Source organism: Coprinopsis cinerea, assembly GCF_000182895.1.
Source record: "Coprinopsis cinerea okayama7#130 chromosome 11 map unlocalized cont3.11, whole genome shotgun sequence".
Taxonomy (NCBI): Eukaryota; Fungi; Basidiomycota; class Agaricomycetes; order Agaricales; family Psathyrellaceae; genus Coprinopsis; species Coprinopsis cinerea.
The window spans coordinates 569,706-584,967 of record NW_003307534.1 but is presented as its reverse complement, the minus strand read 5'-3'; the positions used below and the strand labels follow the sequence as shown (position 1 = coordinate 584,967).

Below are 15,262 nucleotides of genomic sequence, written 5' to 3'. Positions count from 1 at the left end.
CTCTGTACGTAGGTAGTTCTCCTTCCAACACGAAGCTTACACCACTCAAGCCCAGTGTCCACTGTGAGAATTCCGTGTGCCGAGCCCAACGACTCGTCACACTCTGACGCGCCCTATGTACGTACCACAGACTCGCCGTCATAAGGACACCCCGTACAGCACCACACTCTCCCTCTCCCTTCCCCTCTACTCGGTAGGGTAGAGTATACAAGGAGGAGTGGGTGTGTAGAGGTGATGTTTGGTCTGTGACAAGACAAAGAGGTCAGTTCTTGTTCTTCGCCACTCGAGATTAATGGGGATGACTCACTGTCTTCTTCAAGTAGTAGATTTCTCCAGATTGGGGGTCCTTGTAGCTGAAGGCCTTATATTGGTCATAAGTTGTTCGATACTCCTTGTTCTTCTTTTGGTTCTCCAGCGACCAAGTGCCGTTCTCGTTGTTGGCATCGAAGACGAGCAGCTTCTTTCTCCCTGTGCCAGAGAGAAGCTCAGCAGTAATGTGCATGTCGACGTCTGGATTTCTATCGCCTTGCCTTCCACCTTTGTGTGGCAGGGAACTAACAATTTTCCAGGTCCAAGTTAGCCCATGGTTGGCTCGCGGTGTTGGATTAGAAGGATATGGCACGCACCAGATCACGACCTCCTCGATATCACCCATTCGTCTGTCCAGTCGCAGTCGCTTGATCCGTAGAAGTTGCTCGTCTACAAATGCCCTATTCTGGAAAATCTCGACGATGCGCCAGTCCGTCGAGTTCGCCATCATCCTAAGTTCAGCTTTAAGATCTTGGCTCAGTTTTACTTTCAAATATCCGTAGTCCGTATCGCTTAGAGCCAGCTCGAGCAAAGTACGACCGTGCCCGCGAAACCGATACCACCGGTAACTAAGTAGGTTCAATGGCGAAGATCAGTGTATTGGAATTGGTTCATGATGAAGTTGATGTACTCACTGTAGGATGCTCCAAATGCTAAAATGCAGCAGAAAGTAAGAAAGTTCGTCGACTCGTTGCTCGAACGGGCGACTGGTCTGGAGGGAAGACATCACAAACAGGGCTAAACACTAGGTAACCAATCGGTTCCGGAAATTGAGTTGCTCTTGGAGAATTTTTCTGTAATCTGCTATGTACGCCGAAGGTATCTTTTTGACTATTTCTGCGTGGTTGCGTATCGTTTTCGAAAGGCAAGAGGGATTCGTGAAGCGGGGATGGTGAACTGCAAATCGATTAGGTCACCCGTTTATAAGCCTTCCATCCCTTCCATCGAAGTCAAAGCGTTGGTCGGCTACTTCAAAGTGGCTGCTTGACCTCTATCAAAGCGTCAGGACTGAATGTAGAAGAGATGGCAAGAAACAATGCGGCAGGTTGCCTGTCATCAGCGGCCAGCCCAGGAATCGTGAAGCAACCTTCATATAATGGCCACCCGTTGCTATACTAAGTACATGCGCTTTGGCCACAGATGCGCGGACGTGTCATAGTACTCTCTTTTACTGGGTGGTAGTGGCTGAACTACGACATCGTCGTAGCACCTGATGAAGGGTGAGTGGAAACCCGCTCTTCGTACCATTGTTTTCGCCAGTATTCCACATCGTGGCAAGTTCTGGAGCAGAAAAAAAACATTTTTAAGCCACGAAATGTGCTTACCGGTCCGTAAAGACGATGAGCGCTTGCCAGTGAGCCGGTGAGTTGCCCGGTTCCCGTCGAGCGCCCAACACTTTCCTAATGCGGAAGGCGTCTGGCTGTATATGGGTTGGGCGAGTTTGGAGATGGTCCAAACGCGGCGGTTCGCACCCTCAAGGCAATCCTGAACGATATACGTATGACATAGCAAGCCTCAGGAAACGATTTGAAATGAAGAAGCGAAGACTTTGGCAAGCTGCACACCTTGGAGTGATGAAACAAGACGAGTACAGGCTGCCATTGTGATTCTCCAGACCTTGAGGCTACTCGCCAGCAATTTGTGCTTGAGGATCGGTGCCATCTGGTAAAAGTTGAGCTATGGACTCCGAAACCTTCAAGCGATCGCACAGTTTCCCTTCACGCAACGCAATCGCTGACGGACTGAAATTTTTTCATGAGCGTTGGCGCTCAACCACGCCGAAAGCAGCTCTGACCTTTTACTAGCGGAGATCACTAGTGAGTACCTCCATAGCCCTTGAAATATTCTATATCTCAAACTCCTCGAGCAATTGATTCGAAGCCAGGTCATCACCCATGCCAGAGCTGACTTCAAGCGGTATGGCGGACTCCTTGCACCCATGACAAACATGATTTGGCCTTTTTCGTAGCCTCTCATTACAGCCTCAGGGTCTCGTTACTTGTATGGCGCCCAAGACGTTGGTTGTCCTTGTCCTCTTCGCATGCCCATTCGATGTCACCTTTCATTCGGACCAGGTCCTGTCTCGGTCTTTGGAGAGATCCAAAATCGGATGATGATAGTCTGAAGAAAGAAATGTGAGTTTTCAAGCAGGGTGGTCAGAATAACGAACATTGCTCGAGTGCTCAACGGGTTCGGTAGAGTCGGACCGCCTACATTCACTGGTACACTCACTGGCAAGTCGTCGTGTTTAGGGCTCCAGTCCAGTAAACTAGGGCCAACCTTGCAAGCCCCAACCTTTGCATCAGGGTTCGCAGCGTAGGTGGGGGACACGACAGAGGTTATTAGAAGGCCATGTGAAGTGTATGTTCATATAGACCTCGCTCAACCATTTATTAGACCCTCGTACATAGAGAATCGTCGTCGTCGCCTTGGGAGCTTACTACATACATATTGGTACCAGCCATGCAGCATGCTCCGAGTCCCGCCTTCACACCTGAAACCCGGTTAATGCTGCAAATGAAACCTAAAAACATGCCCTCATGATACGACAAGTCTGAGCCTGCAAAGAGGGTATGAGCGGACGAAGAATTGAAGAAATCGATGGAAATACATACCTCGGCTTCACGAGCTTGAAGCTCTTTCGCGGTATCAATAGGGATAGGTGCGGCAGAGATCGATGTCATAGCGGCTATAACACGTATGCCAGTAAAATTCGATGGGATTTCGAGCCGCACGGGGGAGACGTACAGAACGCCGCTACCGCGAATGTGAGCATGGTTCTGAATTGCATAGTGGACTAACGGCGGGAGTCGAAGGCGGCGAGGGAGGGGTAGCTGGTACTTGCCAGGCAGTAGTTCAGGACTAGTAGCAGGCGGAAGGACGTTTGAGTCGGTGCTTAGATCTCCACCATACAGTTTCTCAACAGCTTTTATACTGTTTTACCCTCGGGGGCATACACGGTTCCTGTTAGCCTTCCGTAACAAGTACTTGGGTAAGATCCCTAAAGGAATTTGAGAAACACCGTGACACTCCATTCTTCCCCATCTTCGCACCATCGGGGAAGATGTACGTAGTGGACATCTTGTTTCATCGCAAACCTTTCAAGTTTGAGCTTCAGATCGCCCTGAATCGACCCTATTAGGCTGCTTCTTGATTGTGGCAAGTTCCATGTTGGGCTCCCATGCGAGTTTCTTGCCCCAACCGGTAAAGATCCAACCCTCACAAACCGATCTACGTCGTCCTAAGCTCAACTTGAGGCACTCTGTCCTACTTGGCTTCCGCCCTACCCTACGCAGCGCCGACCGCCCTCCTCGGTTATTTCGCCCACAACCATCACACGAAGAGGATATGTATCAATCATAAACTTAAGAACGCTTGCCAAGCCGCGCCGACGCCCAGTGCGTCTGGTTGTACATCAGCTATTTGCCTCCATCTTGGGCGCTTTCAATTGGGGCACAGAAGGCGTACATACATCGGCGCCTTCCCTGCGCCCGCGTGGTACGTTGAGCCCAATCCGTCTGACGTGGGGGTGAAGTACTGCTCCCGAGGGAGAGAGAGAGAGGCGCCGTGGGCGTCTCGCCCGACTTCCCCTTCGCGGAGGTCTACTTAGCTGTAGAGCGCTGAAGTCCTATAAAACTCCCAGTTCTCGCCCGCAACGAGAATTGTTGGGAATGATTGAGTTTCATTGGAAACCTACCCAAATTATGCATAAACCTGGACTACAACAGTGTTGCAGAGGAACAATGCCTGCCCAAGGGCCTCGCTCGTTATGACGCTCCGGGCCGGGATAGGAAAAGTCTGTTTCGACGACTATCGCTCGGACCACTAGGTGTATCGACAGGAGACACAAGTATTCTGGCATTACTTGCACGCTGGAGTGGGTCAGTTTATTAGCGCCGGGGCTCACTTCTACGAGGTTTCGAGGTTCATTGTGCCCCTTGACCTAGAAGGCATAAATATCCAATTAGGATACCTCAGGGTTAGACAAAGATAGCTCGCCTACCAGTGATTATACAGATAGGATGACCTTATCTGGGCCTTCGTCAGCTCATCGTGGAGAGCGCGCAGTACCTGGGTTAGGCGCCGGTTCATCGACAAAACGCGGCACCGGAGTCCCGCGGACCGTGTAAACCGAAGTTGGGGTTAGGGGTGCAGCCCTTCCAACTGCCAACGCTGCGCTTGCCTCTTGCTTTCAACTCGCCGTATACCAGGAAGAAGCAAAAATTCTAAGTTATACTCTCGGATAAATCCTCCTGTCCTCAATTGTATCCCTGGAACAACATAGCATGTCCGACACTTCTCCTAGTACGACCCGGAAACCAGTACAGCGGGAGTGGCAACGTTCCAGAGATGGACGGGAATAGTGGTATAAAGGGCCATCGACATGTCTTTGTGCCCTAAGAAGCCCCACAATGAGGCATTGGATGCTTGAAGATAGCGATTCAAATTCAGTTTTTTCGTCCAGTGGGGTTCTTCTATCCGTACGTCGTCTTATCTTGTGCTTATGGACTGGAGCTGATTGACACGAGCTTAGCGTGACCTCGAGGACGCCTTCTCTCAAGGCCCTGTCGTCCTCCGCGACGTGCTAACAAACTGGAAAACGAACCAGTACCCACTCGAATCGATACCCTCGACTCCACTCGTTGCTTACCTCCTCGACGATTTCTACACTTCTGAACGACTCTCCAAGGATGGCTCGCGGGCTCTTGGGGGTATAGATAAAAAGGAACTCAATCTACTGCTACCTATTGCTCGTGAACTCGGATTCGTCGTCGCCCTCGCAAACGCGGTCCACCATAGGAAGGGGTCCTATCACCTTACGGAGTACGATCGTGTCGAGATGAACGCGCTGGGAGAGGAGGAACAGGAGTATTGGAAGTTGGTTGAATGCGAGGATGTCGAAGAGGAGACATATGCACTGGGAACGATATGGAGTCTCGATGGGGAAGAGAGAATAATTTTGGAGGGAGGGAAGGGCGTTGAGGAGGACAACTTTGCCTTCTTGAGTTTGTTTCGGAATCGGTACCCTGTTGAATCGAGGTATCGGGAGTCGGATGGGACTCTTGAGCACTGTATGTTCTGCTTTCTTTTTTTGTTGACAGCCACTCACGCTCGTACCAGGGTATCACAGTTCTGCACTCATCGTCTACCGCAAGGAAGACGAAGCATACGTGAAATTCCAGCTCGCCGGTGGGATCGCATCTCACATCCGCCTCCTCGACTCTTCCCAACTGTGCTCTCGGCACGAATCCAAAGAGGTCGCCGCGTACGTCCTGCGGGCTCTAAACGACACTCGGAACTTTACTCCCAGCCCCATCGACAGCAGTGGCTCCCTGTTGACCACCAGTTCCCCGGAATTCTCGCAGGTGGACATTGCATTAACTTTGTTGGACAAGGCAATCGAATGGAGCGATGAATCGCTTTGGAATGGGGTAATACCGAAGACAGGATGGATGTACGCAACTATTGGAGAGGATAGACTCGTCCGTGCGCTGGAGGCTTTCGGGTACATGCCTCTTCGGCAAAGGTACATCCACCCTTTTGCTTTTAATATGAAGTTGGCTGATGCTAAGTGCCATTTAGTGTGAAGAACATCCTGAAAGCAACACCTAAACTCATCGATCGGAAGGCTGTTATCGACCTAGTTTCAGGGTACCTCCCCTTTAACAGTTGTTCCCGCTCGAAACCGAAACCGAAATCGCCACATTCGAACTCCAGTTCACCTTCGTTATCCTCTGATGCTTCATTCACTTCGCAAAGTTCGCCTTCGCTCTCTGATACATCTCTACTCAGTGATTCTTCGTTCATCTCCCTCTCCGACATGTCCTTCACCTCCTCCTCCTCCTCCTCCAACACTGCCTATCCTTCTCATTCCAACTCAAGCCGTGTCCGTCGCGAAGAAGCACGTAAACAATGGATATTGAAAGCCTATCGAGAGGCGTTAGAGAGCTATTTTGCGACTTCTAGAAAGGTGGACGATGATGTCGAGTGTGCGGTGTGGATGATAGTGGAATTGATGGGTGGGAAGCGAGGGCAGGCGGGTGTGGAAGGTCCAGGACTTGTATCCTAGGATGTCGTTATTGACCTATGCTTAAATAATACCGAGACTTAGTTAACTATTGGCGTGTCGATCTGGGAGATGGGGGGTAGCGTCATGGGCAAAGGTGTCGAAGAACGCTACAATTGACGCACCAATCCAGGTAAGTGATACATTGGGAGCTGGGCCTCGAGCACTCAGGGGCCTTTTAACCCTAACCTGAGAGGATCCAACGTGCCGGACTTACCCCCGGCCGCCACGGTCGTGTCGCGAGTCCAGTTTGCTCCTGCCTCTCATCGACCAAGCCCAATGCCTGGTTCAGCGTTCAAAGCGGGAACGACGGCGGGCTGAAATTTCAAGGACCCTATCTCGAATCCGTGTCTTTCTCGGCGCCCCCGTCCAGGCTTTCAGGGTTCCACCTTCCCTCCTTTGTGCTGCTCGCCATGTTGCATGATATCCCACCGCTGCCACTGTTCAGATGCTTGTCGTTGTTTAATCTCGTGAAGGCAACCAAACGAACTGACCGCCATGGGGTTGCCTTTCACTGGCAGGTCCTTGGCAATCTGCATCCTTTGTAATACCAGCCTTGCACCGAAACAAAGGTGCTTTCACCAACTCGTCAAGAAGTCAAATCTCAAAGGTCTATTTAATATTGCGTATCCATGTCGTTTCGCATATATACCTCTACCTGGTGGCCGGCCCAATTACGAGTTCCCATCGACCCCATCAAACATGGTGTCTTGTGGAAATGGTTTCAATACCCTCTCCGACGCTTTCGACTTGTCCGACTATGAACCTGTCTCCTTTCCTGAGACCGAAGTCGTGGATGAAGAGGATACAGATTCTGGGACAAAGAAATCGATGACACCGCGGCCTAGGGTGGTGACCACAGTGATTGTGAGTTGCACTACTCGTATCTATCAAGCGCCTTTTACTAATTTGTTACTAGCCTGACAATGGCGAGAGGGAGGGTAGTCCAGATATCACCGTGGAGGATGACCCGTTTGCCTACCTCGGGCCCATGGATTTGTTTCCACCACACAAACAGGTTCGAACTCCCCCCATTCACTTACCAGTTCTCTCCAGCGACGGTCGTGGCCCAGAAGCGCTGGGTTCAGTTTCCGATGTCCTTCAACCGTTTGATGTAAGTCCAACAGCTTAAATCCCAGTGTGCTTTGGGCTGATCCCTGCATAGGATTCTGAGATAGAACAAGATGAGGACACCGAACTCGAGTCCGACGCATCTTCTGAGCTGTCGGATGGTGTAGACCTTTGCGTGTGTTCCTGTCTCGCTTTCTCTCTTGATTGCCATTGAACGTTCCCGCCACAGAACGACTTCGAAGAGGCCATGTCAAGTGGGATGACCTGGTTTGGCCAGTACCAGTTCTCAACGTCTTACTCCAACGCTCCCGACCCCCTCCTATCCATCCAAAGATTCAGTGACAACGAATCACTTTCACTCCCGCTCACCGATCACGATGCCCAAACCCTCTCAACCTTTCTCAAGTCACAGGATTCATCGATTCGCCAGTACAGTCCTTTCGAAGGACGTTGTGGCCAGGTATTCAAGGCTGCGAGTGTTGGGATTGGGAATCCCAAGTATGAGAAGTGGATTCAGGCTCGGGTGGTTCCAACGCTGCTGGAGGAGTTGGGCGTGAATGGATCGAGTGAAGGGGAGGCGAACCTGAGTGCGGAAGCAGAGCTTCGTATGGCTGGTCTGTACGGGCCTGGCTCCAGTATTCCGGCTTTCGAAGAGTGAGTGCTTGTCGTTCTCTCTCTTGGATTTTCCTTCACAGCCGATGATATAGGTCTAGAGGTACAGGAGGCGTTGTTGCGACTTTTGGCATTGTCCTCCCCTCATCTTCCCCTCCCACCGGTGGCGACTTCTCGATCTCTTACTCCCTGTCGTCGTCCACCACTTCCTTCTCAAGGTGCCATTCTCCGTCGACGACCACGCACCTCTTCGCGTTCTATAGGGGCCCCGTCCAGGTTGAGAAACGCACCCTCGCATCGGGCTACCACCTCATCCTCTTCTACAGCCTCCGCCTGACAAACCTCTCCTACTCTGCGTGGGTGTATTATGCGATGGTGCCGCCTGACATGGACGAGGAGATGTACAAGGTCGATCGGGTACTGAGAAAGTGGAAAGAGGGGAAGTATGACTTTTTCAAAGACAGAGATCTGTTGATCTACGTGTTGGATGGGAGGTCGTTTGTGGATGGAGTTGAAGGTCTTGATGCCCTGGAAGGCGCTGACTTGCATAAGGCTTTGCACCTTCTGTGTATAGCCGAGCGTCGTGGATTTGGTGTTGGGTTTTCTAGGGTGACGTCTCACATTCTCATGGAGGCCTGGCAAAGGGACCCGCAGCCCGCAGGGGAGGTAGGAACCTGTGATAGCCCAGAGGATGCCGAGGAGTGGGAATTGGGCGACTTGTTAAATGATAAGCTCATGGTGGGTAGCATCTGTGACAAAGGCGGACGGAGGATGTTTGGCCATCGAAATAGTCGGTATGAAGACATTGTGAGCATTGTATCGTGTTACGTCCCCCAGTACGGGTTGGAGAAACTGGTCGAGGAGGAGCCTGGTGAAGTAGTTTATAGGCCCGGAAAAAACGTAGGTTGTTCAGTCTAGCTATCATGCGACTCGAGATCAGGCTCTGACTTTGATAATGCAGGGCTCCCCTGGCACAGCGGAAGAGCGTACGTCTCACTGGTCTCATTCTCTTCTCTTCACCTTATCTAACTTCCACTCCCGTCGAAAGGTCACACCGCGCCCGTCCTGATACTTTTCCCCCTCTCACGGAAGGCTCGTATCCAATTCGAGTTCGAGGGTGGGATCATAGGGTCTCTGGAGTACCTCAAGACGTCGTCTTGTAACCCACCGACAGACAAGGATCGGAAAGTGGCATATGCCATCCTCGAAGCTGTCGACAGAGACTTGAGCGTACGCAGTGACCTCCGACCGTGGAGCTCTTTCCCCTTCCGACTTGTCCAGGCGAACGTCAACGACAATTATCCCTGGGGGGTGACTCCCGCTGACGGAGTTTCCAATCCCACCACTACTCACAACTCCACCGATGTCGTCCTGCAGGTCATGGACTACGCTGCGAGGTGGAGGGACCTGAAGCTGTGGGATGCTACGGCTGAGCGCCTGGCGTGGGCATTTATCACGATTGGGAGTGAGAGGGTAAAAGAGGCGACGGAGGTGTTTGAATGGAGGGTGTTCAAAGAGCGGTGAGTCGGAGTCTGGTCTCGTTCGTTTCCATGGGCTGGCTTTACTGAGGGGGGGTTTGTTTGTGACCGTAGGCTCTCCAGGATCTTGAAGACGGTGAACACGAAGAACAGGATGGAGGCTGTCAGGCTGTTCGCACAGTCCATTGAATGTAAGAATGTGGCGAGGAGGTGGATTGAAGAGATGAGTAAATTGAGTGGTCGGCGTTGAGGTGAAAGTTCGAGCTATGGTCTACCAAGAAATTGTGTCCCAGATGATATACTTAGTCTGTAATTTGTAAACGCATGGTTAATGTTTTATAATGAAGGTGTGACCTTCTCTAGTTCAAAACTTCAAAGTTTTGGTTTTGAGCTCTCGAAGCGGCAAAGCTATTTATTTGGATTGAAGGCCGTCGCCTTTAGAACAAAGTTCGCTTAAATCCATGGCGACTGCAGTCTGCAGCCGCTTCAAATTGGATTGCGCCATACGCGTCCTGGCGCGGCGTCTGCCTTGCAAGGTCTGCATCGAGCCTACTAATAACAACCCCAAAAATCTGACATATCTCTACCCAGCCGTCAAAAAATCACGTCCCCCACCTCTCTGGCACTTCATGGTCGACACGGCTGCTAGTACCGAAGGGTCCGACACCGACCTCCTTATCAAACCAGGTCGGGTTCTGGTATGCTCATCCCGCTTTCTGCATAAAGGATAAGCTAATGCAGCCCTTTAGCGTGATTTGGAAGAAATTTTAGCTCTTCCTATCGCATCTCCTTCAGACACTGATGGTTTTTCCATTCGCTTGGACGAAGTGTGCATGAAATGGAAGAACAAGGAGTACGAAGCCATCGACTTCCCCCCTATCCCTCTCATTGCCTACGTGCTTCCAAAGCTTTACCGTGGAGGGGGATTCACAGCCCTTGAGGGCACTGAGAAGGCCAGGGTAGACCTCATTTGCCAAATTGCAGACAAACACGACATCTTCGTAGGGATAGGCAAACTGACGTGCACGTTTGAGGGAGATGGCGAAGAATTGAGGGAGGAGGGTCTCGAGGAAGTCAGCACGACGTGTGTTGTTGATAATATCGTCGCTCGAACGGGCGAAGCATTTGTGAAGAAGATCAAGGACCTTGATAGCACGGCCTTAGTGCCGCAGACCGCTTTTGCCGACTCAAACCCGGACTCGATGCAAGATGGGCTTGATGACGATGACTGGCTAGATATGGACGATTACGAATATGAGGTGGGTTGTTCCTAGTGTACGGCGGTTGGGGCTACTAAAGCTTGCATTTCCCTTCCCCTTTCGCAGAGAGCAGTCGCCCTTCATGGGCCGCCATCGGATAAACTGTTGAGAAACTGGAGAGAGGGCGAATGCCCATATCGATTGAGTAAGTAACTACGAACTATTTATACACAATCGAGTAGTCTACGGATATATAGATGTAGAAATATCGAGGAAATAAGAAGATATCTAGTCTCCTAAATCCGTCCGATGAATAAGCGCCCGGCACAATTACCGTGTGCCGAGCTGATTCCCAACACTCCCCCTCAGATCGGCAGTCGGGGTGAGTCGAAAATATCTACCTAAATCTACCTAAGTGCTTCTTTACTAACTAAGGCAGTCCGTGACGAAGTTAATACATGCTGTTAATGTCCTACAGCACAAACACGGGTCCGTTAGCGCTTCCGAGCCTCTTGGTTGGTCCGTGACCACAACCATAGCCAAAAAATCGAATCGTAGGTGACGGGGAGCTCTCCCGGCTCTACCAAGTCCACCCCATGTCCGAATATGTCCGTGACGGGCAGCGTACCAGCCTACACCCATCCACGCGACGTCAAAAATAGTCGTGCCTCCCATGAGCGCACGTAACCCGGCCTATGGCCCAAAATAGGATCCCGGCTTGATCCACTGGCGGAATGCGCGCCTAACGCGGCGGTGATGGTCGTAAGACGTCCGAGCCGTGCTACAAGGACGAATGATGGGTGGTGATGATAATGAGGGAATAAATGAGTGACGGTGCCGGCGTCGGTGACGGAATGATGAACAAGATTGTCGCGAAGAGCGAACACTAAACCAAACCAAAGACCAGTGATGCGGAGCAGATAAGAACGGCGAGCAAGATAAGAGCGATGAGCGACGAATGCTGATGAATGCTGAAGCGGTGTATTGACGAAGAGGTCAAGCTGAGGAAATACAGAGGAATCTACCTAGCTTATATACCTATTCTACAGTCTACATAGCCGCAATGAGTCAGGATGACGAGCAAATGGTGAAATGCAAAAGAACAATAAGAAGTCATGAGGCTGCGCGAAGGCTGCGCGAAGAATGAAGAAGACAGTGGCGGAGTAACGAGGCAGTGCAAGAATGAAGAGAACAATAAGATGTAGGGCAAAGGGCATAACGAGGCAGTGTTCCATGGGAGAAAGTGTCCGTGTCGAGAATAAAGGCAAGAATAAGAATAAAGAGGAAGTGATAAGGGCGATGAAAGCGATAAGATAAGATAGGGAAAAATAGGGGCTCGTACCCGCTGTTCACGACATTACCCCCCTTCTAAGCCTCATCGTCCTCGATGATCCCTGGTAGGCGGCGTCCCAGCTCCCAGTCGAAGTCGGTAGGCGGTGTGTCGGTGAAGTTCTCAAGGGGTTGCCAGGGGAGGGAGGCGAAGACAGTGGCTGCAATGCGACGTGGTGCAGAAGGGTGACGCTGGTGGAAGTCTTTGATGACATCGGGGGCGTGTTCCAAGTTCTCCTCCGGTTCCCAAGTATCCTCCGTCGACCCGTAGCCCTTCCAACTGACCAGGTATTCCAGCTTACGGTTCTTCCCTCGGCCCTTCCAGCGGCTGTCCAAGATGTCGTGAACCTCGTACTCAAGCTCTCCCTCCAGTTCAACAGGCTCAGGCGGAGGTGGCAGAATGCCGTTGACATCATTGCCTTTCCAGGGGGAGAGCTTGTCGACGTGGAACACTGGGTGAATGCGGGAGAGGGAAGGGGGGAGCTCAAGGCGGTAATCGAGGTCGCCGATGCGTTCGGTGATCTTGTAGGGGCCGAGTTGGAGGTCGCCAAGCTTCCGAGTAGGGACTTTGATCTGGATGTCCTTAGCGTTGAGCCAAACATGGTCACCAACCTTGAACTGATGGGCTGTTCGTTTGCCGGATTCGTACAAGTCCTTCTGTTGTGCTTTTCTCGAGACGTAAGGCGGCTTCGGCGTCCTTGCGTACCTCTTGCGAGTTAGTTGGATGCGCTCGTCGACAGGGCGAAAGATCAGTGCGTTTACCGACGGGAATGTTGAAGTGAGGGATGTAACCGTAGAGGATTTCGAAGGGGGATCGGTTGTGCGCGGAGTGGACTCGGGAGTTGATCACAAATTCGGCCCATGGGAAGGTGCTTATCCCAGTCATCTTGTCGGCGACTGACGTACAGGCGGAGGTACTTCTCGACTTCTTGGTTGGCCCGTTCTGTTTGTCCGTTAGCCTGAGGATGATAGGCGGTGGTCAGGTTGGATTCGATGCCGAGACGTCTGAGAAGGGTGCGCATGACTTTGGAGGCGAACTGGGGGCCGCGGTCGCTGATGAACCGGAGTGGAAGGCCGTGGAGGCGGAAGACTTCTCGGTAGTAGATGTCGGCGACTCCTTCGGTGGTGATGTCCGAGGTGCAGGGGAGGGCATGGAGAAGCTTGCTGTAGTGGTCGACGAAGACGATGATGGCATCATGTCCATTGGCATCAGGAAGCTGGGTGATAAGGTCGACTCCAACGGTCTCCCAAGGGCCATCGGGTACCTCCAAGGGCTGAGTCGAGGCGCGGGGGTGTTGGGCGTGTTTCTTCCGGGCACAGATGTCGCAACCTTCCACGTACTTCTTGACAAAGGCTCGCACGGTCGGCCACCAGTATTGTCGTTCAACTCGTTCGAGGGTTCCATGTACGCCGGGATGTCCAGAGGTAGGATCGTCGTGGCACTGTTTGAGAACGTCGCGTCGGAGTTCGTCGTCTGGGGGAACATAGACTCGACCCTTGTAGTAAACAAGGCCGTTATCCTCCTCCCATTCGGCGAGACCAGAGGTGAGACGACGGGGACCTGTCTTGCGGAGCTGGGCGAGTCCATCCAGGACCTGGGATTCTCGGGCGCTGGCCTGTCGGATACGGTCCTCCAAGGGATTGGCGACCATGCTCGAGGCGGCGAGCTTGGCAAACAGCTCGGGTTTGAGTACCACCTGTTGTTTGTTGTCCTCGGCATCGGAGACCTGGTGGACGTCGAGGCGAGAGAGGGCGTCGGCTTGGGTGTTTGTCTTGCCAGGGCGGTGGGTGAGCGAGAACCGGAAGCGGGAGAGGTAGAGAGCCCAACGAGCCTGTCGACGGCTGAGGTTTTGTGCGGTGCGCCAGTATTCGAGGTTGGAATGGTCAGTGACGATCTCGAAGGGTTCAGGGAGTCCTTCCAGGAAGTGGCGCCAGTCCTTGAGAGCCTCGATAATGGCCAGCATCTCCCGGTCGTAGATCTCGTAGTTCCGTTCGGCGGGCTGCATGGAGGCGGATCGGAATGCAACGGGGTGCCAGAGGCCGTCATCCTGCTTCTGGAGAAGGGCTCCTCCAGTGGCAAAGCCGGAGGCGTCGACTTCAATGCGAGTGGGGCGGTCAGGGTCCCAGAGCGCCAGGATGGGGGCAGACGTGAAGGTGTTGCGGAGGGTGTCGAAAGCCTGCTGCTGAGGTTCGTTCCATTGCCAGGGGATGTTCTTCTTGGTGAGGTCGTTGAGCGGTCGGGCGATGGTGGCGAAGTCCTTGATGAAACGGCGGTAGAAGTTGGCGAACCCGAGGAAACCACGAACGGCGCGGAGGTTACGGGGGACTGGCCAGTTGCGGACAGCTTCGACCTTGGCGGGGTCCATGCTGACTTCGCCCTCGCGGATGATCAGCCCGAGGTATTCGATCTCCTGACGTTCGAACTCGCACTTCTCTGGCCGGAGATACAGATCGTGCTTCTTGAGGCGATGCAGGACTTCGTGTACAACTTGCCGGTGCTCGTCGAGTGTGGCCGTAAAGATGAGGATGTCATCGAGATACACTGCAACCTTCCCTCCAGCGATGAGGTCGGAGAAGATAGAGTTCATGAGAGCCTGGAATGTCGCCGGAGAGTTGGTGAGGCCGAAGAATCATAACGAGTGGTTCGAAGAGACCCCTGGTTGGTGGCGAACGCGGCCTTCCACTCGTCTCCTTCCTTGATCCGGATATTGTTGTAACCCCAGCGAACGTCGAATTTCGTGAAGTACTTGGCACCACGGAGTCTGTTGACGATGTCGGAGACCAGGGGAAGGGGGTAGCGGTTCTTGACGGTGATCTCGTTGAGCTTGCGGTAGTCCTGAACGAAGCGGAGCTTGCCATCCTTCTTCTTGACGAAGAAGACCGGGGAAGAGAGGGGAGACTTGGATGGTCGGATGTATCCCTTCTTGAGGTTCTCGTCGAGGAATCGGTTCAGCTCTTCCTGTTCGTTCTGGGACATGGGGTAGACCTTGGTGCGCATGGTGGCCGGAGCTCCAGGGATCAGATCGATGGCGTGATCCCAGGGTTTGTGTTCGGGTAGGCGGTGCGACTCGGACTCGGAGAAGACGGAGGCATGTCGGCGATACTGTGGGGGAACCATCTCCTCGAAGGTTTTCTGGGGTTTGGCCTTCTGAGATTCTTCAGCGATCTGCTGGGAATAAGTGAAGCCAGCAGCACAC

At 52.6% G+C, this 15,262-nt stretch overlaps 4 protein-coding genes across 4 annotated transcripts; 2 read left to right on the top strand and 2 right to left on the bottom strand.

Moving 5' to 3' along the window:
• Positions 1-186: 186 nt before the first annotated feature.
• CC1G_12592 (hypothetical protein) lies at positions 187-757 on the bottom strand (the record flags this gene model as incomplete). Its single annotated transcript, XM_001839738.2, has 3 exons — positions 187-243; positions 308-554; positions 627-757. 3 exons carry the CDS (start codon positions 755-757, stop codon positions 187-189), a joined length of 435 nt encoding a protein of 144 aa, XP_001839790.2.
• Positions 758-2,833: 2,076 nt separating this feature from the next.
• Positions 2,834-3,390, bottom strand: CC1G_12591 (hypothetical protein; the record flags this gene model as incomplete). The annotated part of the gene is made up of 5 exons (XM_001839737.2): positions 2,834-2,869; positions 2,925-3,066; positions 3,112-3,243; positions 3,298-3,310; positions 3,363-3,390. 5 exons carry the CDS (start codon positions 3,388-3,390, stop codon positions 2,834-2,836), a joined length of 351 nt encoding a protein of 116 aa, XP_001839789.2.
• A 1,331-nt stretch (positions 3,391-4,721) lies between these two features.
• Positions 4,722-6,379, top strand: CC1G_12590 (hypothetical protein; the record flags this gene model as incomplete). The annotated part of the gene is made up of 4 exons (XM_001839736.2): positions 4,722-4,790; positions 4,844-5,381; positions 5,431-5,836; positions 5,893-6,379. The coding sequence occupies 4 exons, from the start codon at positions 4,722-4,724 to the stop codon at positions 6,377-6,379; spliced, it is 1,500 nt and encodes a 499-aa protein (XP_001839788.2).
• Positions 6,380-7,078: 699 nt separating this feature from the next.
• CC1G_12589 (hypothetical protein) lies at positions 7,079-10,949 on the top strand (the record flags this gene model as incomplete). Its single annotated transcript, XM_001839735.2, has 11 exons — positions 7,079-7,243; positions 7,296-7,490; positions 7,542-7,622; positions 7,677-8,101; positions 8,155-8,959; positions 9,021-9,045; positions 9,108-9,579; positions 10,012-10,073; positions 10,129-10,235; positions 10,287-10,796; positions 10,863-10,949. 11 exons carry the CDS (start codon positions 7,079-7,081, stop codon positions 10,947-10,949), a joined length of 2,934 nt encoding a protein of 977 aa, XP_001839787.2.
• Positions 10,950-15,262: the final 4,313 nt, after the last annotated feature.